Raw genomic sequence first — 20844 nt, forward strand, 5'->3', positions numbered from 1 at the left:
ACTAGAGAGAACCAGGGTGGGAGTGGGTTTGCTGATCCCCGGGAACAGGAAGCCCCGCTGCTCTCCCGACCCCAGGTCGCCTCCAGGCCGGCCCCGCCCCAACTGCCCTGGAATTGTAGGTTCTCCCGGATACCGGACGCGCCCTTTTCTCCAGCAGCCTGAGTTGGAAGACCTGTCATTGCCAGCAGGGTCTTGGCCGCACCTGCTGGCGCCAATGTTTTCTGCCCAGAGGGGAATCAAAGGCTGGGCTTTCTTTGGGCTGATTTGTAAGCTTTCGGAGTTGCTCAGTATAGAATTAAAGGTCAGAGGAGGCGTGGGGGAGAGCACAGGCCAAGAGTGGAGGCAGCGGGGCCAGGCAGAGTGAGGCAAGGGACGCAAGGTCCCCCCCCCTCCCGGGCGCTCAGCTTGACCCGGGCAGGTGTCTGACGGTGGGGGGGCGGGGCCAGGCGCCCCAAGAGCCCCGCGAGCTGAACTGGTGGCCACATCTGTGGCTAAGGACGCTAGGCCCAGAAGGTAAGGCAGCTGTCCAGCTCACCTGAGGACTGCGGTTCCCGAACGCCAAGGCCTTGTCTGTGGCCACAGGCCTAGCTGGGTCTCCGACTCCCGGGCGTTTTGGGGGCGCGGGGCAAGACTGCTGTGCATCAGGTGTGTGCCCCACCCATGAGAGAACCCCGGGGCTTGGCCTCCGTAAAACCTATCCTTATTCGCGCCCTTGGGCACAATCACGGCCTGCTCAACCCTCAGGTGGGGGTGTCAGAGATGCGAGGAGGGCTTCCACTTGGGGGTCCCAAGGTGTCACGCACAGGCCACGGGGAAGGTGGGAAGGGCGGGAGGTCTCCACGTCCTTGGGTCCGCCCACTCCGCGAAGGCGTCCAGGCCTCTGACTCGGGCTGGGGGGGCACCTGCCCCTCCTCCAACGCCAGTTCCCTCTAGAGCTCCTTTGTCTGGTGTGTTTAAGGGGCGGCCACTTCTGGGAACAGACGGGGAGGGAGCGGAGATCCACAGACCTCGGTCCCCGCCCCCCTTCCTCGTGCCGCACCTTGCAGTCCGCGGGACGCCGGGTGCCCGGTCCCGGGGTCGTGGAGGTTAGCGGGGCGGGGCCCAGGAGCCCCGACGTCCCCCCCACCCCACCCCCGCGGCGCCGGGCGGCGGGGGGAGGGGCGGGGCGCCACTTCCTCTTCCGCGGCGTGTCACCGGCTGGGCAGGCGGTGGCGGGGGGGGAGGGGGGCAAGGTGCGGCCGCAGGTGAGCGGCGGGGGGCGGCGGCGCGCGCGGCGCGGTGCGGCCATATTAGGCGATCTCGGCGCCGCGGGAGCCCCGCCCGCCGCCCGGGAAGCCGCGGCCCGGGCAGCCCCGTCCCCGCCCGCCGCCGGCCCTGAGTCACCGGCCGGGCGGGGGTGGAAGTAACGGACGGGGGGCGCCGGGCGCGCTCCTCGCCTTATTTAGTCAAGGAGGCCGCCGATTGGCCGGCGGAACAAAGGGGCGGTGGCGGGCGGCCGGGGCGGGAGCGGAGGGGGCAGCGGCTGGCCCCCGCCCCCACCCCCGGTCCCCACCCCCGGCCGCCCGCGACCCCACAGCTCCGCGGCCGGCGCGGCCCCGAGGATGGGGGTGGGGCTACCCGTGCCCGCGCCCCCCCCCCCCAGGTCCGGCGGCTGCAGGGGGTGCGGGGGATGCGGGGCTGGGTCGCCTCCCGGCGGGGGAGGAGGGGAGTGACGGCCCTTCTGGGAAGCACCGCCGGGAGCCGGGAGTACGTGGACGCGGAGGAGCCCTGCCCCAGGTAGAACTGGGCCCGCCGACCCCGGCGGGGGGGGGACGGGGGAGCGCCGCCTTCTGTGCCGTGATTTTTTTGTTTTGCAACCGGGCAGTACGAGGCCTCGCCCAAGGTCACCTCAGGGCTGTGCTCTTGGAAGCTCGGGGCCGCCCCCACCCCGCCTGGAGCGGGAGAGGGCCCGGCGTCCCTGGGGAGGGGACCGCGCGGACGCGGCAGCCCCTGGTTCGGGCGAGCGGGGAAGCTCTGGGGAGGAGGGAGAGGGCCAGCAGTTGCGCCCTTGCCCAGAAGCGGGTGTGTCCTTTCCATCTTGAGAACAGAAACTTGGGCCTCAGAGAAATGATGTGATTTTTTTTTTTGTTTTTTCCCTAGCTCAGTGCTGGCTTTGGGCGATTTATTGTGACTTTGCTGCATGTCATTTTATCTTCCATGCGTTTAATGGCTGAGGAAATAGCGGGACGGGGAGGTGGGGTCACCTTGCAGGTAACTGTGGTGGGGCTGAGACTTAGCTCGAGGCCTTGCCTCCGGGTCCTGGGCACTGCCTGGCAACCCCACGTCGCTGTCATCTCCCTGGTCTCTTCAGGGATGGTCCCCAGGACTTCTGCACTTGGTAGCGTGGCCACCAGCCCACCTGCACCCCCTCCTCACCCTGCTAGCCTCCCACCTCTAGCCACCTCCCAACTAGTCATTACTTGTCAGGCACACAGGGCAGGTGACTTGGTGATGGGTCGGCGCCCCCAGCCTTTGGCCTGGCCATTCCCACCTGCGAGGAATGCCTTGCCTTCTCCATGCAAATGCGACGTGGGATCCTGGTTTGGATCCTGGGACACAAAAAAGGAAGGCAGCGGAAGGAGCAGTGAAATCTGAGTAAAGTCTGGAGTTTAATACCAAGTGCCAAAGTTCCTCGCGGTGACAGCTGAACCACGCCTGTGTAAGTTGTTACCTTAAGAGAAACTGAGTGGGGAGGCTACAGCAAAGCTCACGCAATCTTTGCTACTTTTCTGTAAATCTAAGATTATAATAAAAACTTCATTTTAGAACATCTAAGGAAAAGCAAAGTTTCCCTACCCGTAGGTCCCTGTCTGGTTCTCCCAGGCCTGTGGACAGACCAAAGGCAGGATGATTCTTCTTCTGCCTGTGTCTGCAGGGCGTGGGGCAGTCTCCCGTGGAGAGGGGGGCAGGCTTGGGCGGCTATGTCTGTCTGTCTGTCTGTCTGTCTGTCTGTCGGGAACAGTGGTCTTGAGGGCTGCGGAGGTAGGCAAGGCCAAGTTCCTGCTGGCGTGGCCTGCTTGCGCCTGAGTTTCAACTCCCAAGGGCAAGGTCAGGGCCACATACTTCTGGCCTCGTGCCCAGTGGGGGCCGTTCTGAGGGCACCGTGTCTGCTGCGGCACACCTGGAAGCTGGGGCTCCAGATCCTCTCCCTGCAGAGCCTTCTGGTGGCTGGCCATTTGGTCACGTGCACCAGGCGCCGCCGGCTTATCACCGCCGCTCGTCCTGCAGCCGGAAGCTGTGAACCAGGCCTCTGCATGTGCCTGGGGAGGTGCCCTGAAACCATACCATTTTGCAGGTGGGGAAAACAGGATTGCAGGGTACGCTCCCCACACGCAGTGTGGAGAGACAGGTGTACAGAGACAGCCAGGCCAAGAGTCCCTGGGCCCCTCCCTCCTTAACCTTACCCACTGCTCCAGCAGAGGAGGGTTCCAGGCATTTCAAAGACGGGTGGGCCCCCGTGGAGTTTATCAGAGCTTCTGTCTCCCCATCCTGATGCAGCAGGAGCCAAGGAGGCCCCGGGAAGAGCACTGGGCGAGGAGTCAGGCCCTGGGTTCTGGGCCAGGCTCAGCCTGTGCCAGCTGTGACCTCCCGCTGCCTCCCTCTGTAAAGAGGTGGGCTAGTCGTGCAGCCCATCGGAGGCTCTGAGGCTGGCGGCCCTCTTGCACTGGACGACAGGTCTCCAGGCCTCACTGCAGCTTTCTCAGCCTCGGGCTTTGACGTCTCGGCGTTCAAGTTTCGCTTAAGAAACAGTCGGTGCCTCTGTGTGTCAGACCCAAGATTCCTGGGAGCAGCGGCCTTTGATGGAGCAGCTGGCTCCTGGCTCTGCTTCCGAGGGCACTCTTCCAGGCCTCACTTCCTGGGCCTCAGCAGGTAGAGTGGCGGCGCTCCCTGATACCACAGGGTGGGGGTGCGGGGCCCGATACCGTGGCCCAGCAGTGGTCCGTCTGCTGCCCGTCACCTTTGCCAAGAAAAATTACGTTTATGTCGTGGACGCGCCGTGGGCCCGCCTCACAGCTGCCTCCCCAAGAGATCACCGCTCGGTCTCTGCACGGCCCTTACTCTCCGGGAGCTGCACCCACAGATTGCGGCGGCACCCCGAGGATTCAACCCAGGAGTCCGGGCCTCCGGCTGCTTCGCAACAGCCCTGCCTCCGCACGCAGCTCAAGCCAGACACCAGGTGCCCGCCAGCGACGGCACATCCGCACGCCCCTGACCTGCCGTGCTGTCTGTCCAGCCGGGCTGCCCGCCTCCCGCTTCCACGGGATCCATGTTGCAAATCAGCTCTCTCTGCTCCCCGGGCCTGCCACTGCCTCGAGACAGAGCCTGAGCCCTTACCCTTGTGCTGGAAGCTCTCTGGTGGCCCTGCCTGACCCCCCCAACCCCTCACCTGCTGCCTCTCTTGTTCACTGCCTTCCAACCTCAGTTGCTGGCTGGCTCTTCCTCTACAAGTTCTTCTGGTTGGCCGCCACTGCCCTGCAGGCCCCAAGACCTTGCCCTGGCCTCAGGTCCAGTCCCCCACCTCCTCCCTGAATACTGGTTATTCATTGTTTGTCTGCCCCCACCCTCTGCCCCAGAGTTTCCCCGGGGAACAATGGTGAAACTGGTGTCCCCTGCGACCGGAATAGCGCCTGGCACCTTTGTGGCTGCAGGACGCCTGAACGGAGGCAGAAAGAATGAAGACGGAGCAGCCCCGGAGGGACCGTCACAGGGGGGGCTGGGCGAGCTGTCCCCTACCCAGACTCCGGGATATGCTTCTAGGGCTGAGAGGGAAGGGTCGGCCTACCCCGGCTGGTAGGCTCGCAGGGCTGCAGGGGGCAGTGCTGAGGTGGTGGGGTAGGGCACCGAGAAAAGTGCGGGCTCACCCGCACCTCCCGCCTCCGGCCCCGGCCTGTGGGGAACGCGCCCGGCCGGCCGAGCTCTCCCGACTGGGCCAGGGCCCCGCGCGGCCGGTGTCCCCAACGGCGGAGGCGGAGGGCATGGAGGCGATCAGGGCGGGACACCGGCAGGAGGCGGCTGCCCTGGGCGCCCCGTCCTCCCCGCCACTGTCGCGAGGGCTGCAGGGGGCGTGGACAGAGTGGGCCAGGCTAGGGTCGAGCCAGGGCTCCGGACCGGTCACCCGACCGCTTGTTGCGCCCTCGCTCCTCCGCCCAGACTTCCCGGGAAGGCTGCGCGGCGCGCGGGGGCCTGGCCGCCGAGGCGCGGGCGTGGCCCCGCCAGGCCCCGCCCACCCTCCTGGGGCTGGGTATCGGGCGGGGCGGGATGGGAGGCGAGGGCCCGACGCTTCGGGGGAGCCGAGGAACCCCCCCGGTGGGTGGGGCCGCGTGTCGTTATGGACATGGTGCGGTGCCCGGCCACGAGACCACAAATTCTCGCGCGCCCCTCCCCGCGCCTGGGCCCGGCCTCGCCTCCGGGAGCCGAGTCCCCGCGCCCTTGGGGGACCGCGCAAGTGACCCCGCACGGAAATTCAGAGGGCGGCCGAGGACCGCGGAAGAGGCTAGCCCAGAGGCCGCGCAAGCTGGGGCTGGAGCCCGGGGGCGCCCTGACCTGTCCAGACCCGCACCGTCTCCGGGGATGCGCGCAGGGGCCGCCCGCAGCCCTTCTGCGCTCCCGCTGTTAGCGGCCCTCAGACCTGGCGTCGGAGCCGTCCGCCGCACCCCCGCGTCTCCTCTGCCTCGGCGGGGTGCGGGCAGGCCCGCATCAGCGCGCACCTCTCCGGGTGGGCCACGGGCTGGGAATCGGGACACCCCCGAGGGGCAGCGAACTTGAAGGCCTGGGCCAGGAGACGGCGCCCAGCTCCGAGGCGGGCCCGGTGTGATTCCCAGGTGGGCCGCCAGGTGGGTCCCGCTAGCGGGGTTGGGCGCCTGGGGCTTAGCGAGAAATCCAGGCTGCTCCGGTCTGCGCCGCCCTCTCGAGACCGCTACGCGGTGGGCCGAGCCCTCCCCAGCGCAGGGAGGGACCCCTACAGCCACTGACGGGGTTGGGGAGGCGCCCGGCACTGCGGGCCAGCCGCTGAGTCACTGCCGCCAGAGAGTGAGGGGAGTGGCCGGTGACCTCAACCAGTGCCGATGCAGGGAGAGAAGGTGGGATTGGGGGTCAGCCGGTACTCAAGGCAACGAAGGGGGAGGGCCGGGGCCTCGACTCAGCCAGACGGGGCCAGCCCACCATGATGCCCAGGTACCTTCTGTCCAGGAACAGACAGCGGCCAGAGGGGGACACCAAAGCCAGGGCAGACCTGGACCTGATTCTTGGAATACACAGTGCTGGTGCCCAGGGGATGGGGACGCAGGGGTCCAAGCAGCCATGCCCCGTCTGCTTCCTGGGCACACGGGTTATTTTGACAGCTAGGCCACCCAGGCAGGCGGCCAATGATAAGCAATTCAGAGAGAATGACATGGGAGCTCAGAGGCTGAGGCAAGTCCCAGGTCCCACGGCCAGAAAGGTGGGGCCCGGAGACAGCCAACTCTTTACTCACCCTGCTAGCTATGGGAGGCCCGCCCGTGTTGGAGGACAGAAGGGGTGAGTCCATTCCACTTGTCCAGGGGCCGTCCCAGGGCTGTGAGAGGCTGGGCTAGCCCCAGGAAGATGGTAGCGGGCGCTGGAGTGCCCCACTAGGGCAGTGGGGAGCCACAGAATGCCCTGGGGTGGGGTAGCGCGGAGGAACAGAGGTCGCCCTGAAGGTGGGGGGGGGGGGAGGGGGGGTGCAGAGACAGCATACTGCGAGGAAAGACAGATGATGCTCTTGGGCATTCGGGACACCTCCACCTGCCTCGGTGACGGGTGGGTTGGCCCCACCGTACCACCGGGGACTGAGGGAGCCCACCCCCGGGAGGGGCCCCTACCCATAAGCACCTGGAGCGAACCTGCAGCTTAGCTGTGCTGAGCACCTTCCCAGACCCCTCTCTCCAGGCCCAGCTTTACGCCAGGGCGGACGGAGTTTGGTGGGCCCCCTGGCAGGGCGGGGTACCCGCACAGGCCTGTATTTTACCCTACCTGGGAAGGGTAGTTTGGGGAGTGAGGAAAATCCATGTTGAAAATGTTCCCTTTGGGGCGCCTGGGTGGCTCAGCCGGTTGAGCATCTGACTTCGGCTCAGGTCATGATCTCACGGTTCGTGGGTTCGAGCCCCGCGTCGGGCTCTGTGCTGCCGGCTCGGAGCCTGGAGCCCGCTTTGGATTCTGTGTCTCCCTCTCTCTCTGTCCCTCCCCTGCTCACACTCTCTCTCTCTCTCTCTCTCTCAAAATTAACCATAATAATAAACATAACCATAATAATAAAGAAAATGTTCCCTTTGGATTTTGAAGTCTTGACTCTGTGTCTTGTTTATGCTGTTGTTTTTGGGGAATAAGTGTCATTTGAATCCTGATCCCATGTTCAGGATTGTTTTGTGTTTTCTCCACGAAGCTTTAGGCTTCTCTGTTTCTGCTGATCTGAGATCTCTGGGTGTGCTTCTGGTGAAGTCTCTTTGTCTGGACCACTTCTAGGCCCTGGCCACTCAGTACCCTTCGGTTCTGGTGAAACGTCGAAATGTCTTGTGTCCCTTCTATCACAGTTTGTTTCTTTCCTGCTTTATTTTTTGCAGCATTTCTGTTTTGGGATTTCTGTTATTGGGCGTCTTACCTCTCAGATGAGTCCTTTAACATTATTCCTGTTTCTGCTTCCCTCCCCCCCCCCAACTCTCTGGGACATTTCTTTGACTTCTTCTGACCCCGTGATGGAATTCTTTATTCTAGTTATGATACTTTTTAACCTTTTTGCTTTGAGATAATTTCACACTTACTGTTTTCACGTTTCCCACACTTGCCTCATTGTTCTTTCTCTCTTCTCATTTCTCAACAGCTTGGGAGTTGGCCCCAGACATCCCGCCCTTTTCTCCTTCATATTTCAGTGTGTTTTTCCTGAGAACAGGGACATTGTCTCACGTAGCTACAGTGCAGTGATCAAAGCCAGGCGACTTAACGTGAATAGGACACGTTCATCTAAGCCACAGCGTATGTTTTAATGATGGCTGTCCCAACAGTGACTTAACCCCGGATCACCTATGTCATTGAGTTGCCATAAAGTCAGATAGTATATCCCCACGACCCCTGTCTTACTCTCTCGCCACTTAGAGCATCACCCAAAGGTGCGGAGAGTTTTACAAAAAGTGGACCAGCACAAAGGCCCGAGCTGATGATGCCCCTGGGAGCCATCTGACAGAGGACGGTGGGCACGTGCGTGGCTTTTCTCACGGTAGGACGAGGAAATGGTCCATTGCTGTTTGGTCCCAGAAGTCCTTTTGGCTCTCTGGCGAGACTTCAGGCACACAGTAGGTACTTACTGTGTGTCTGTGCTTGTCGGCGTGCGGGGTGTGGGCTGAGCCTCTGCGGACAGACGGCAGCTATGTGCACGTGTGTCTGCGTCTTGCTGTGTGTGCGTGGCCGCGTGTGAGAGTGCCGGGCTGCCCTGGTCACCTTCAGAGTCGCGGGCTCCTGACTGTCCCTGCCAGGTGTGTGTCTGGAAGCCCAGGTGGACGGTAATTACCCCCGTCGCTTCTTGGACTTGATCTGGTCCTGATTCTGAGCCCCGTGCAGCCAGGGATTTACTCTCAGATATTCTCGTGAGTGCTCCCTTCCAGTTCCAGAAATATGCAAAGGCCCTGGGGTTTGGGTGCTGGAAGACAGCAGTGGTCACAGGGCATCTGGACTTGCTGAGAGGCCCGCAGTCCTGCCCTCATGGTCCCTTCAGGGATGCTCAGCCTTGCGGGGGCCCTGGACTTCTGGCCAGGCTCAGAGGTCTCTCTCTCTCTCTCCCCCTACACCCCTCCAGAAATAACCGCCCCCTCCCCAGGACTTGTACGATTTTACAAGAGACAAGAGACAAGAGCCGAGCCGGGAGACCACACCGGCTTCCTACCCAGACAGCGGCTCTCCACTTCGGGGGGTCGGGGTGGGGGGCGCACGCCGGAGAGGAGCCCATGAAAACCAGTATTTCAGTAGCTGCCCTGCCTTCAGGAGGAGGGGGGTTGGGGTAGGGCTGAGGGGGAGGGGCGAGGCCGGGGGCTGGACTTTCATGGGGAGCGGGCAGCACACGGGTGGGCACCCCCTGGCCCCCTCCCCACACTCTTCATCCCAAGGACTGCCCTGTCCTTTCTGCCCTGCAGAAGGGAGCCTGTCACCCTAAACCGCCCGCAGGCCTCCCGTAAACCAACCCAGGCCCCGCCCGTGTAAATGGAGCTCCAGAGCCGCAGAACTCCACCATGAAAGAATCATGAGGCAACCGAGCCTTGGGCCTGTTTTCAGGAACCATGCAGGAGGCCGGGCCTGGGGCGCCTGCCAAGCTGGCCCCCCCAGGAACAGATGCTGGGGCTGGGAGCATGAAAATCAGGGCCTTGGGCCAGGCCCAGCAGCCTCGAGGCCAGCGGGATAGCCCTCGCCTCGCCTCGCCTCGCCCGGGGGGGCCGGGACCAGAAGGGGGCCTGGCGGAGTGGCCTGGCCCCCGGAGGGCACGGTGCCTGGAACCGAGTAGGACAGGAACTCTAACCAGAGCAGCAATTGTCCCGGGGCTGAGGCGGGGGCACTGGAGAGCCGGTGGGGCGCTGGAGATTTCCTGGAAGGCATTCCCAGAGACTCACTGCCCTGCGGGGAGGGCACAACCGGCCTTGCTCTAGCAAGGGACCCGAGACCCGGGTCCGGGACAGGTGTGGCCCGTGGAGGTCCCTCAGGTGGTAGGGCTGCCCCGGTGTCGGTCCTGGGCCGTTTCCCGATTTCCAGGGCTCCAGGCCAGCCGAAGTGGGGACCCACCCCCCTCCCCCGGCCTGTACACACACGGGGCCTGTGCCAGCTCACGCCACCAGCATCCGAATTGCCCGGGCACCCGGCCTGGTACACGCGCCGGTCGCCATGGCACCAAGCCGTGTGCCGGCAGGAGCCCGGGCGGGCCTTGCGCATCCAAGGCCAGTGGTCTAGATACGTACAACCGAGAGTCCTCTTCCCGGCCGCCCCGGGAGGGGCCCGACGGGGTTGGGGAGGGAGGCCCTCCAAAGCCACCCCCCAGCATCCCAGGGAAGGGACGGCTTCCTGAGATCTCTGGGGTCGATGCCAGGGGCCGGGGGCCTCAAGGCCCTCTCTGCTCCTGGCCACAGCCCGACCTCACTAAGTGGGGCCGGCGGCGGCGGGGGATCTGTCCCAAGCTTGTCTGCTGGGAGCTCAGAGCTGAGGCAATCCCTGCTTTGCAGGCCCGGCTTCCGCAGCAGGGTCCGCCCAGCTCTGTCCGTCTACAGCTGGCCACTCCCTGAAGGGGGCGCGGGGTGCCGCTCACACGAACAGCCCTTAAGCACCCATGAGGGAAAGGCACCTGTCCTCGAGTGACACAGGGCTGCAGCTGGTGCATCAGTCGGGCTGACATCATCCTGGGGCCTCGTCCGGAGGTCGCAGATGAAAGCCCAGGTCAATGGACACACACGGGGGGCACACGCCCCCACCCCCCAGGAGGACAGTTTCAGAGGTGAGCGGGGTCAGGGGGCTTTGGAGGCCCCTGAGGGCATCCTGGACAGGCCCCAGACCTTGTGTGCCCCCAGACGGTGGCTGTGTGGACACCCCCTGGCGGGGGGCGTGGCCACAGGGTGGCACATGTTTCCGTGAGGAGTGCTCCCCGTGGCCCGAGGACACCTCCAGCCCACCGCAGGTGCTCACAGGGAGTCTCAAACCGACTCCCTTGTGCTGCACGCAGCCTGATCACCCTCTGGGCAGCCATGAGTGGGCCCTGAGGCTGGGGTCCAGGGAAGCATCTCCGGGGCCGGGGCTGGCCCAGCAGCTGCCTGCGGCTCACTCTGCCCCGCCCCATCCATCCGTCTGTCCGTCCGCGGGCACCTGCACACACAACGTCCACACTGGTGCGCGTGCTGCAGGGTCTCAGTGTATCACACAAGGTCCAGACCTTCCCAAACATTCACAGTACCTACTGTGTGCCAGAGCCTCACAGGGGATCCGGAAAGGAACCGTGACCCCCGGCAGGCATCTGGGCCTTGGGGCCGGAGGGGGGTGGAGGGTAGATCCATGCAAACTACCTGCCTCCAAGGAAGCCCGGGCTCCGAGGCCCACCTCTCAAGAGTCCCTTTGGGGCCTGAAAGGTCACCCCTGGCTTAAACTCTGGGTCAGTGCCAGGCAGCCCCACCCCATGCCCACCTCGGGCTGTAGGGCCCCAGAACTGAGAGGCCACAGCCACTTCTGGCCCCGCCACCAAGAGGCCTCCTGGAGCCAGGCCCACTTAGCGCCTGGCAGCTGGCCGCCCTCCCGCTAGGCACGTGATGCCCGTGAGCACCCTGCCAGCACCCGTCAGCACTAATGAGGCCTTGGTGCTAATCAGGCATCCCGCGCTCCGTCAGAGCTGGGAGTTGGGGGGACCTTGGGCATGCCCCGCAGCCCCCCCACCGACAGATGAACTGAGCAGTGCTGCTGGGCACGTGTCCCATGGGTGTTCTCAAAGCCCTGGGAGATGGCACAAAGTGAGATCCAGCGAGGAACAGGTGTGGACAGCATCATGGCTTGTACCCCCACACCACGGACATTTCCCTGGCATCGCGACTAGGCCCAGGCCCCCGGGGCTTGGGAAGATCTCATGTGGGCACTATCTCTGGGGGGAGGATATGTCTCCCTGCCAGTGGGTACCTGGCACACAGCCCAGCCAGGCACACAGTGCCCCCTCAATGCGTGTGGGTCGCAGAGATGGACGATGCCAGCCCCCAGGGAGGGCCAAGACCAGCCTCACTTGACCAACCCACGGCGTGCACCGAGCTATTGTGAGGTTTTGTGTCCAGGTCTGTCTCCCGGAATCCCACTCTGGCCCCCGCGAAGGGACATGTAACCCTGTCTGTCTCCCCAGTGTCTGCATGTGCCTCCAAGAGTGCTGCCCAGGGCTTGGAGAACGGAGGAAGCACTCTTGGGTCTTGTCCGCCCTCCCCGCTCCCTGGGGCCCACACACGCCCAGCCCCGGGCCCTTTCCCCCAGTGGGGGGGCCGTCATGGCCTCCAGAGGGTCGAAGGGGTGCTGCCGGAGCATCCGGGACCCACGAGGCCGAGGCAAGGCTCCGGAGGCTTGGCTGGAAATGCCCGTGGCCCCGGGCCCGTTCCCCAGGGAGGCCCGAGTGGCACACGTTGCAATGAGGAAGAGGGAGCCACGGCTGGCCCGGGCCCAGGCCGGGCAGCTCTGCTTTCACCGCTTGGCCCCCAGCCCCGGAGGCAGGTGCAGGAGACAGACAGGCAGGGTGCGGCTGAGCTGACCCCTGCACGTCCCCAAAGATGGCCCCCGTGGGCTCAGGGGGAGGGAGTCTAGCCAGGTGGTCCCAGCGGCCGGGGCCGGGAGGGGCTGGAGTCGGGTGGCCGGCTTCCGGCCTCCCCCAGCCCGCTCTTCACATCTGACTGCTGAGAGGGCTTCGGCCCCCACAACCCCCTAGACCAGACCCTGTAAAGACCTCACAGGCCAGTCGCCCCAGCAACACAAAGGACAGTTTAGGAGTCCCCAGGGCCACGCAGCAAGGCTGGCTTCGGCTCCGCTCACCCGGGGAAGGGGGAGAGTGGGCTCCTTGTGGTGCCTACAGCACGGGGGTGGGCTCCAGGCCTGGTCCTCCGGCCCTGGGTCCACACGGCCTTTGGGACGCCATCTGCTCCACGCTCACGGTCCCATGTCACCTTCCCTCGGTGTGGTCCTTGAGGCGGGCATCGCTCTCTCCATCACACTACTGCCATCTTGGCAAACTGGGGGCCGCTCCTGGGCCCCGCACCACCAGGCCGCCCGGCCGGCCTCTCCACACTGCCTGCACCCTGGCTTCGGCCTGGATGCCGCAAGGGCCGGGATGGGGGTGCCTGGGCGCACCTGGCCACTCGATGGCACTGACGCCCCCGCCTGCCACTCGCCCAGCCGGGGCCACCCTGGGAGAGGTTCCGGGCGCGGGGCTGCAGGCTGCCTGAGTCGGGGGGCCGTGCTGGGCCCCTGGCACCAGGAATCAGAGAAGGGTAACTAGATCCCGCCGAGGATCTGGCGGCCGCTGCGGGCGGAGGGCTGCGATCGGGTTGCGGCCCCGCTGCGACTTTCCATCAGGCGGCTTTCTCTGCATCGGGAAGGAGCCGGGCTGGGCTGGAGAGTCTGTGCAGTGGGTCTGGGGGCCCTGAGGTGGGAGACACGTGGGAGAGAGGCCAAGAGGCGCGGGGGGGGGGGGGGGGGCCAGGAGGCGGGGCACAGGGCCCCCGAGGCGTGGGCCTGGGCGGCCGCCAGAAGACAACGGGGAGGTGGGTGGGCCCGGGGCGGGCGGAGCTCTCCAGCCGGGCAGGCCCCGGGGCTCCGGCCACTCACTGGTGAAGTCCAGGAGTGGCTGAAATCCAAGCTGGGGTAACAAAAGGCAGCCGCTGTCCCTAAGCCGGCACAGCTCTGATCCGCCCTCCCACCCGCCCTCCGCTGCCCGCGGGCCATGTAAGAACGGCCCCGGGGGCCCCGCAGCCGCTGGTCAGAGGGCAGCGGGTCCATGACGCCGGCCAGGCCTCCGGGGGACCTCGGGGGCCGTGAGCACGCAGAGAGAGCTTCCCGGGCCCCTCGGGGGCGGGGGGGCGCCGAGGGCCAGCCCCGAAGATGCCCACCAACGGCCTGCACCAGGTGCTGAAGATCCAGTTTGGCCTGGTCAACGACACCGACCGCTACCTGACAGCCGAGAGCTTCGGCTTCAAGGTCAACGCCTCGGCACCCAGCCTCAAGCGGAAGCAGATGTGGGTGCTGGAGCCGGACCCGGGGCAGGGCCCGGCCGTGCTGTTCCGCAGCAGCCACCTGGGCCGCTACCTGTCAGCCGAGGAGGACGGGCGCGTGGCCTGCGAGGCGGAGCGGCCGGGTCGTGACTGCCGCTTCCTGGTCCTGCCGCAGCCCGACGGGCGCTGGGTGCTGCGGTCGGAGCCCCACGGCCGCTTCTTCGGTGGCACCGAGGACCGGCTGTCCTGCTTCGCCACGGCCATCTCCCCGGCCGAGCTGTGGACCGTACACCTGGCCATCCACCCGCAGGCCCACCTGCTGAGCGTCAGCCGCAGGCGCTACGCGCACCTGTGCCCGCAGGAGGACGAGATGGTGGCGGACAGCGACACGCCGTGGGGCGTGGGCGCGCTCATCACCCTCATCTTCCAGAACCGGCAGTACTGCCTCAGGTCCTGTGACAGCCGCTACCTGCGCAGCGACGGCCGCCTCGTGTGGGAGCCCGAGCCCCGAGCCCGCTACACGCTGGAGTTCAAGGCGGGCAAGCTGGCCTTCAAGGACTGTGATGGCCGCTACCTGGCGCCCGTGGGCCCCACTGCCACGCTCAGGGCGGGTCGCAACACGAGGCCCGGCAAGGACGAGCTCTTCGACCTGGAGGAGAGTCACCCGCAGGTGGTGCTGGTGGCCGCCAACCACCGCTACGTGTCCGTGCGGCAAGGTAACGTGGGTGCGACCGGGCCGGCCGCTCTGACCTCAGCGTGGGGGCTCGCTTGGGGCAGTGGCATCGTGTCCGCGCGGGTGGCGACGCAGGGTGGCAGTGCACGGGGCAGGGGCGCACCTTGGGCCGCGTGTGGGGGTCCCGGCCGAGGGCTGCGGCTGCAGGGCCAGAAGGAGGGGGGCCCTCTCGGGACCACTGAGCCCTGGGCGTGCTGGGCAGCGGCTCGAGTGGGGGACGGGCAGTGCCCAGCAGGAGGCGGGCAAGGCCCAGGCCGGCTGCTGCGAGGGGCAGGGGGCTGCCCCCGCTGTCCCCACCCACGCCTTCTCTTCCACCGCTCCATTTTCTGAACTTTACAGGAAATTGGGGAGGGGGCTGAGGAAAGGGCCAGGAGCCAGCGGGAGTGCAGCGGGCAGGGCTCCGGTGCCCACACCACCCGTGCCTGACCAGCGGGGATCCTCCACCAACCCAGGGGTGGGATGAGGAGGGACCTCGGGGTCCCTCCAGTCTGGTGCCCGCCCCACCCCCCCACCCCCCCGCTGGGGCCTGGGCTTCTTGGTGGAAGGCACGGTCTCTGCCCGGTGGGTGCAGCCTGGTTCTCGTGTGCCCAAGGGGCCTTTCCACGTGTGATCACACACCAAGGGGTGAACACGGGCAACTGCTGCTTCCTTGAGAAGCTGAGGTTCCGGAGTGGCCCCTCGCTGGGCCCAGGCCGGCAGTCACGGCTGGCCCTACTTGGGCTCCTGGGTGTGTGCACCCTGACCTGGCCCCTGGTCCCACTGGCAGAGGCCCAGCCACTAGCCCCCTGGTGGGAGGGGGGCGGGGGACAGCCCTGCTGTGGCTGTGGGGGCCCTGCCTGGAGTCAGGGTTCCCAAGGCCAGTCCTGTGTGGGGACGGTCATCCCGCAAACCAACCCCTCCTGCACACCTGTCTGGACCGTAGCCAGGTCGCGGGGCACAACGGAGGGCAGTCAACCCTTGTCCTTCCCAGCACAGGCCCTACAGTCCAGCCGCACGGCTCTCTGGCCTGCGGGAAGGCCCCTGTGGTTGGTTCGTCAGTAAAACGCAGCCATCGGTGTGAAGGGCTTCCTCTGCGAGGGTCAGAGGAGGTGTTGGACACAAAGGCGGCTGTGCGTGTTCAGCTGGCGAGCAGGGCCGCGGTGGCACTGGAGGTGGTGACAGGGACAGTGCTGGTGGCGGTGGTGCCGTCCGGACTGTTCTCCCGTCTCGGGACCACCGTGCACCTGCCTGTCCCTTTCACGGGGGAATCCCCTACTAAGGGCAAGCTCTGCCTTCCAGGGTAGAAGCCGGACACGCCCCACGTTCGTTCGCCTGCTGGGTCCTTTGCAATAAGCCTGAGGGCATATGACCTGCCCGCCACCCCCCATGTTCAGATGCTGACCTGGCAACCAGCGGCTTGGGGGGTGGGGGACACGGGGGCTGCCGAGGCAGCCGGAGCTGCAGGTTCTGCCGAGTGCTGGTGGCTTCATCCCAATGCTGTTGCCGGCCGGGCAGCCCCAAACGCGTCTTCCTCCCCATGGGGTGTCTGGGAGCACCCCACTGGCCTGCACGATCTTCTTTAACCTCCGTCAACCAGAGCCTGCTTGTTTCTGCTGCTTCCACCGCTGCCCTTCAGTGACACAGTGTGGCTAACAGAAATATGGTCCCGAATGGCCCAAGGACACAAAGTATCTCATATGAGTGCAAGTCTGAGGCCCCGGGGTCGTGGGGTCGCAGGCAGGACACCACTGCCAGTCCAGTGGCGTCATCAAAGCCTTTTGCTCGCTTCTCATGGGGCTGCTCTCCTGGGACAGCTCTGACATCGGGCTGGTGCCCTCGTGGTCACAAGACGGCTGCTGACAACAGCCGTGTGAGCTGGAGCCCCTCAGCCGTGGTCTGTCTGGAGGGGTGTGTGACCGGAGATGCCCAGGACGCTGGCCTCAGAGGTGGCAGCGGTGTGCGGCCCCGGCCAAAGCCCACAGCGCCCACGGGCACTGGACACTGTCAGCACTGCTGATGGGACGGTGGCGGTGGAGACAGACCCCGCTTTGGAGGGACGGCCTTGGGAGCCGGCCAAGGACCCCAGGTCTCACCCTCTCTAGCACAGGCCCTGCCTGGCGCCTGCCCCACCTTCCTGGGGACAGGCTTGGACAGGATCTGGCCCTGACCCTCAGGCCCCCATTCCCTCCGGCCCCACCAGCCGGACACGCTGGAGGCCAGCCTCGTCCGGAGCTCTATGATGTGTCACATCACTGGAAACAGGGGGGTGGTTCATGGGAACATACCAGGGAGGCTCCGGTGCCTGCCCTCTCCCCCCCACCCCACCCCGGCATGAATGTCCCCTGTGTCCCCCTTCCAGGAACCCCAGGCAGAGCCTCAGATAGTCTTGCCCTCCCTCAAGGCTCCTGGGAGACCACACATGTGAGAGGGGGGCTGGGGAGGTGACAGGGGGGCCAGCCTCTGCTCGGTGGACCCCAGGCCCCAGCTGTGTGTCCTGGGCGATGGCTTGAGGAAGAAAGGGACCCCACTGTGCCCACCCAGTGGCTTAGAGTGAGTTATAAATAGAGGCTGGTGTAAGGCTTGGGTCGAGAGGGCAGAGGCAAGCTGATTACCTGACGATTAGCAGAGGCAGGGGATTTGCCGGCACGGAAGGGCCCGGCTCCTGGGGCTGTGGCAGGAGCTGGGCCAAGGGCCTTCAGGGAACCAGACACATGGCCATGGGGGGCCCCGCCCTCCGAGAAGTGCCCTCCAAGTCTTAATTCCAAAGGGTTCTGGATGAGAGCCCCTCTGTCTCCAGCGTTGCCCCCAAGCATGCTTTTCCCCACCTTTCTGCTCCCACCCCCCGACCCAGGGAGAGGCGTGAGGGGCTTCCCATATCCTCCCTCCAGGGGTCAACGTCTCAGCCAACCAAGACGAGGAACTGCATCATGAGACCTTCCTGATGCAAATTGACCAGGAGACAAAGAAGTGTACCTTCTATTCCAGCACGGGGGGCTACTGGACCCTGGTCACCCATGGGGGCATCCAGGCCACGGCCACACAAGTGTGAGTGTGTCCCCATCTCCACAGCACCTTCACTTCCACATCTGCCACCATCACCACCTCCACCACCACCTCCGTCACCTCCGTCACCACAACTGTCACCATCACCTCCATCACCACCACTATTGTCACCACCACCACCACCACTGTCACCACCATCACCTCCACCACCTCCGTCACCACCACAACTGTCACCATCACCACCATCACCTCCACCGCCACCTCTGTCACCACAACTGTCACCATCACCACCATCACCTCCACCTCCGTCACCGCCATCACCAGCACCATTACATCACCCCCATCTCCAGATCCATCACCACCGCTGTCACCTCATCTGCACCGGGAGGACCACTGGAGCGAATGCCCACTGGGGTGAGGGGCAGCTCCTAGTGGTGGTGGGTGTGCCAGAACAAGGCAAGTGTCTCCCCCTGGGGGGGTCGGTCCTGGACCTGAGGGGGACGGGGAAGCCTGACCCTGAGCTCCCAATGTCTTGCTGCTCCGAGGGGACCATGCCCTGCCTTTTCCAGTTCGGCCAGCACCATGTTTGAGGTGGAGTGGCGCGGCCGGCGGGTGGCACTCAAGGCTAGCAATGGGCGCTACGTGTGCATGAAGAAGAATGGGCAGCTGGCGGCCACCAGCGATTTTGTGGGTGAGCACTCCTCACCTGTCCTGCGGAAAGAGGGCTGGGCTCTCTGCGCAGAGACCCCGGTCCCCACTAAGAACCCGTTCCTGCCCCCTGCATCACTGCTGCCACAGTGCTTGGTAACCGCAGTCATCCTTGCTGGTCCAGAAAAGCGCTCGGGACACCAGGGAGCAGTCGGAGCCCAGACCGCCCTCATCTCCACTGCACATTTGGGGGGACCCGGGGCTCCGTGGCCGCGGGCCCCTTGCCAAGGTCACCGATGGCCGTGGCCCACGGGGCCCACAAGAGGCGCCAAGAGTCCGGGCCCTTGACGTGCCCCGCCCACCTCACCCAGCCCGGGAAGGCGGCAGGCGCGGGGTCACCCCTCAGCCCCCGACTCCGCCCCCCAGGTGAGGACGAGGAGTTCATCCTCAAGCTCATCAACCGCCCCATCCTCGTGCTGCGGGGCCTGGACGGCTTCGTCTGCCACCGTCGTGGCTCCAACCAGCTGGACACCAACCGCTCGGTCTACGACGTCTTCCGCCTGAGCTTCAGCGACGGCGCCTACCACATCCGAGGTGCGGATGCGGACGGGAGTCGGGGGCGTGGGGGGGGGGGGCGCGCGGGCCGGGGACGCGGCGATCCGGAAGGGCCCGGGAGGACCCCCGCCGACCGCGTCCCCCGCCCCCAGGCCGTGGCGGCGGCTTCTGGTACACCGGCAGCCACGGCAGCGTGTGCAGCGACGGCGAGCGCGCCGAGGACTTCCTCTTCGAGTTCCGCGAGCGCGGCCGCCTGGCCATCCGCGCCCGGAGCGGCAAGTACCTGCGCGGCGGCGCCTCGGGGCTCCTGCGCGCGGACGCGGACGCTCCCGCCGGGGTGGCTCTCTGGGAGTACTGAGCGGGCGGCCGGCCTGTCCCCCATTAAACCGTGTCTGTGTCGCAGCGGCCGGCGGGCTCCGTGGCGCCACCGGGCGGGGAGGGGTGTACGCGGAGGGTCTGCACCTCGGCCCCGGGGGTCGTTGGGCCTCCCCATCCCTCAGCGCCGGAGACCCAGGGCTGGGGAGCCGGGCCGGGAGGAGGGTCCAGCTGCCGGCACACCACCCCTCCTCCCGTCCAGGGACAGCCCGGACCTTCTCTGGCTCCACCTTGGTTTCCCCCCAACCCCCACCAGCTGCTGTCACGTGTTGGCCACACAGCTGCTCCCCAACACCCAGGGAGAAGAGCCCCCCTTCCACCTGGCGGGACGGGGTGGGGGTGGGCTGCCTGGTCCGAGACGCCGCGTATTGCAGCTTGCAGGGGCTTCGGGGTGAGGTGTCTGCTCACACTTTTCTCCCCAGGGGCAGGGTTTTAGAAAGCCCTGGAAGCAAAAGCGACCCCACCCATCCCAAGCAGGGCTTTGTCTGGCTAACCCTGGGGAGAGAGCCCCTCTCAGCCCCTGCACCCACTTGTTGCTACCAGGCCAGGAAGGGGGCTCCAGGCCTCCTATTCCCAGGGCGGCCCCCCCCCCCCCCCACTCACAGACCCTGAGCCTGGGTACCTGCAGGCTGGGCTCCCTGTGGCCAGGCCGGATACCAGGACAAAGTCTGTGGTTCACCAGCCAGCACCCAGAGCCCCCAGCCCTCCAGGACCCCCACCCAAGCCAATTCCCCCTTGGATGGGCTGGGTGACCTAGGCCATGAGGAGAGCCTAGGGAGAGAAGTAGAACCGGGGGGGGGGGGGGGGGGCGGGCTGGGGGAAGGGGTAGTACACGGCCAGGTGGCCTAGAGCCTGAAGGGAGGGGAGACAGCAGACGCCCTGCCCCGAGGCCTACATCCCACTCCAGACCCCGGGCAGCCCCTGCCCCTGCCCCTGCCTGGGGGCCCAAAGCCCCGCCCTCTCCCCCAGTGAGTCCAGCCAGTGTGGGCCAGTTGGGACTGGGGCACTTTGGGGAGGGGGTTCAGGGCAGGGGTTGCAAGAGTGGATGTGCTGGACCGGAGAGGGAAGGAAGGGAACCCCTTTCCCTCCCCTCCCAGGCCCCTCCTGGGCCTGGCCTGCTCCTGGCCTCACCGCCCCCTCCCTCTGCCTTGAGTACAAGGAAGGGCAGGGACCCAAGTGGGTCCTTTCGTCCAAGGTGGCTGAGTTAACCCTTTTAAGACCACACACCAGAGCCTAGGGGAGGCAGAGGCAAGAAGCCACGGCCTGCGCTGCCCCCTGGTGGCATCCAGGGCAGGAGAATTGGGGGGCTCATCTGCTCAGGGCTCACCCCGTGCAAGAAGGCAACAGGACTGCATTCACAGGAAAAGATACCCTCGGGGGTCCTCCGGCTCCGCCAGAGAGTACACTTGGCCCCAGGCACCTGCTGAATGGAGCCCACACAGCGGCTGCAGGGGGGCAGGCAGGGAAAGTGCCTGGGTCACCGGGAGGGGCCAGCTGGGGTCGCAATAAGGGTGCCTCGGCACCCCCAGTCCGAGAAACAGACTGGAGCAGGTGGAGGACAGTCTCTGGTGGCTCGGAGCCGTGCGCGGGGGACGGAGAACCACAAGCACCAGAGACGGCTGAGGGACACCTGGTGCTCAGCGTGGCGTTCCATCCCGGACAGGGCACCGAGAGGGCACCCGAGAACACGAGACTCCCCAAGCACCCGGCTGGGCTGAGGTCGGTCCCCTGGCCCATGTCCCATTTGCCACCAGCCCCCTGCAGATCTCCACCAATCCACGAAGCTCCTACACAGTCCCCTTCTCT

The 20844-nt window shown here is 65.9% G+C and overlaps 1 protein-coding gene and 2 long non-coding RNA genes across 3 annotated transcripts in view; all 3 read left to right on the forward strand.

Moving 5' to 3' along the window:
* Nucleotides 1–20844, forward strand: part of LOC122485949 — a 21580-nt gene continuing 736 nt past the window's right edge. Inside the window, exons 1-2 of the long non-coding RNA XR_006297988.1 lie at nucleotides 1–360; nucleotides 12385–12388. This is a non-coding gene — a long non-coding RNA (uncharacterized LOC122485949). The remainder of the gene's footprint in view (nucleotides 361–12384; nucleotides 12389–20844) is intronic.
* On the forward strand, nucleotides 1260–2809 carry LOC122485947. The gene is made up of 2 exons (XR_006297986.1): nucleotides 1260–1776; nucleotides 2467–2809. It is a non-coding gene; the product is annotated as an uncharacterized LOC122485947 (long non-coding RNA).
* FSCN2 (fascin actin-bundling protein 2, retinal) lies at nucleotides 13294–19065 on the forward strand. The gene is made up of 5 exons (XM_043585369.1): nucleotides 13294–14461; nucleotides 17346–17502; nucleotides 18030–18151; nucleotides 18535–18702; nucleotides 18816–19065. Exons 1-5 carry the CDS (start codon nucleotides 13636–13638, stop codon nucleotides 19019–19021), a joined length of 1479 nt encoding a protein of 492 aa, XP_043441304.1. The 5' UTR covers nucleotides 13294–13635; the 3' UTR covers nucleotides 19022–19065.

This window comes from Prionailurus bengalensis, chromosome E1 (genome assembly GCF_016509475.1).
Source record: "Prionailurus bengalensis isolate Pbe53 chromosome E1, Fcat_Pben_1.1_paternal_pri, whole genome shotgun sequence".
Taxonomy (NCBI): domain Eukaryota; kingdom Metazoa; phylum Chordata; class Mammalia; order Carnivora; family Felidae; genus Prionailurus; species Prionailurus bengalensis.

Coding starts and splice junctions, on each gene's coding strand:
- FSCN2 (XM_043585369.1), top strand. CDS start 13,636: ATGCCCACCAACGGCCTGCACCAGGTGCTGAAGATCCAGTTTGGCCTG. Junction 18,152..18,534: donor GGCCACCAGCGATTTTGTGG/GTGAGCACTCCT, acceptor TCCGCCCCCCAG/GTGAGGACGAGGAGTTCATC. Junction 18,703..18,815: donor CGGCGCCTACCACATCCGAG/GTGCGGATGCGG, acceptor CCCCGCCCCCAG/GCCGTGGCGGCGGCTTCTGG.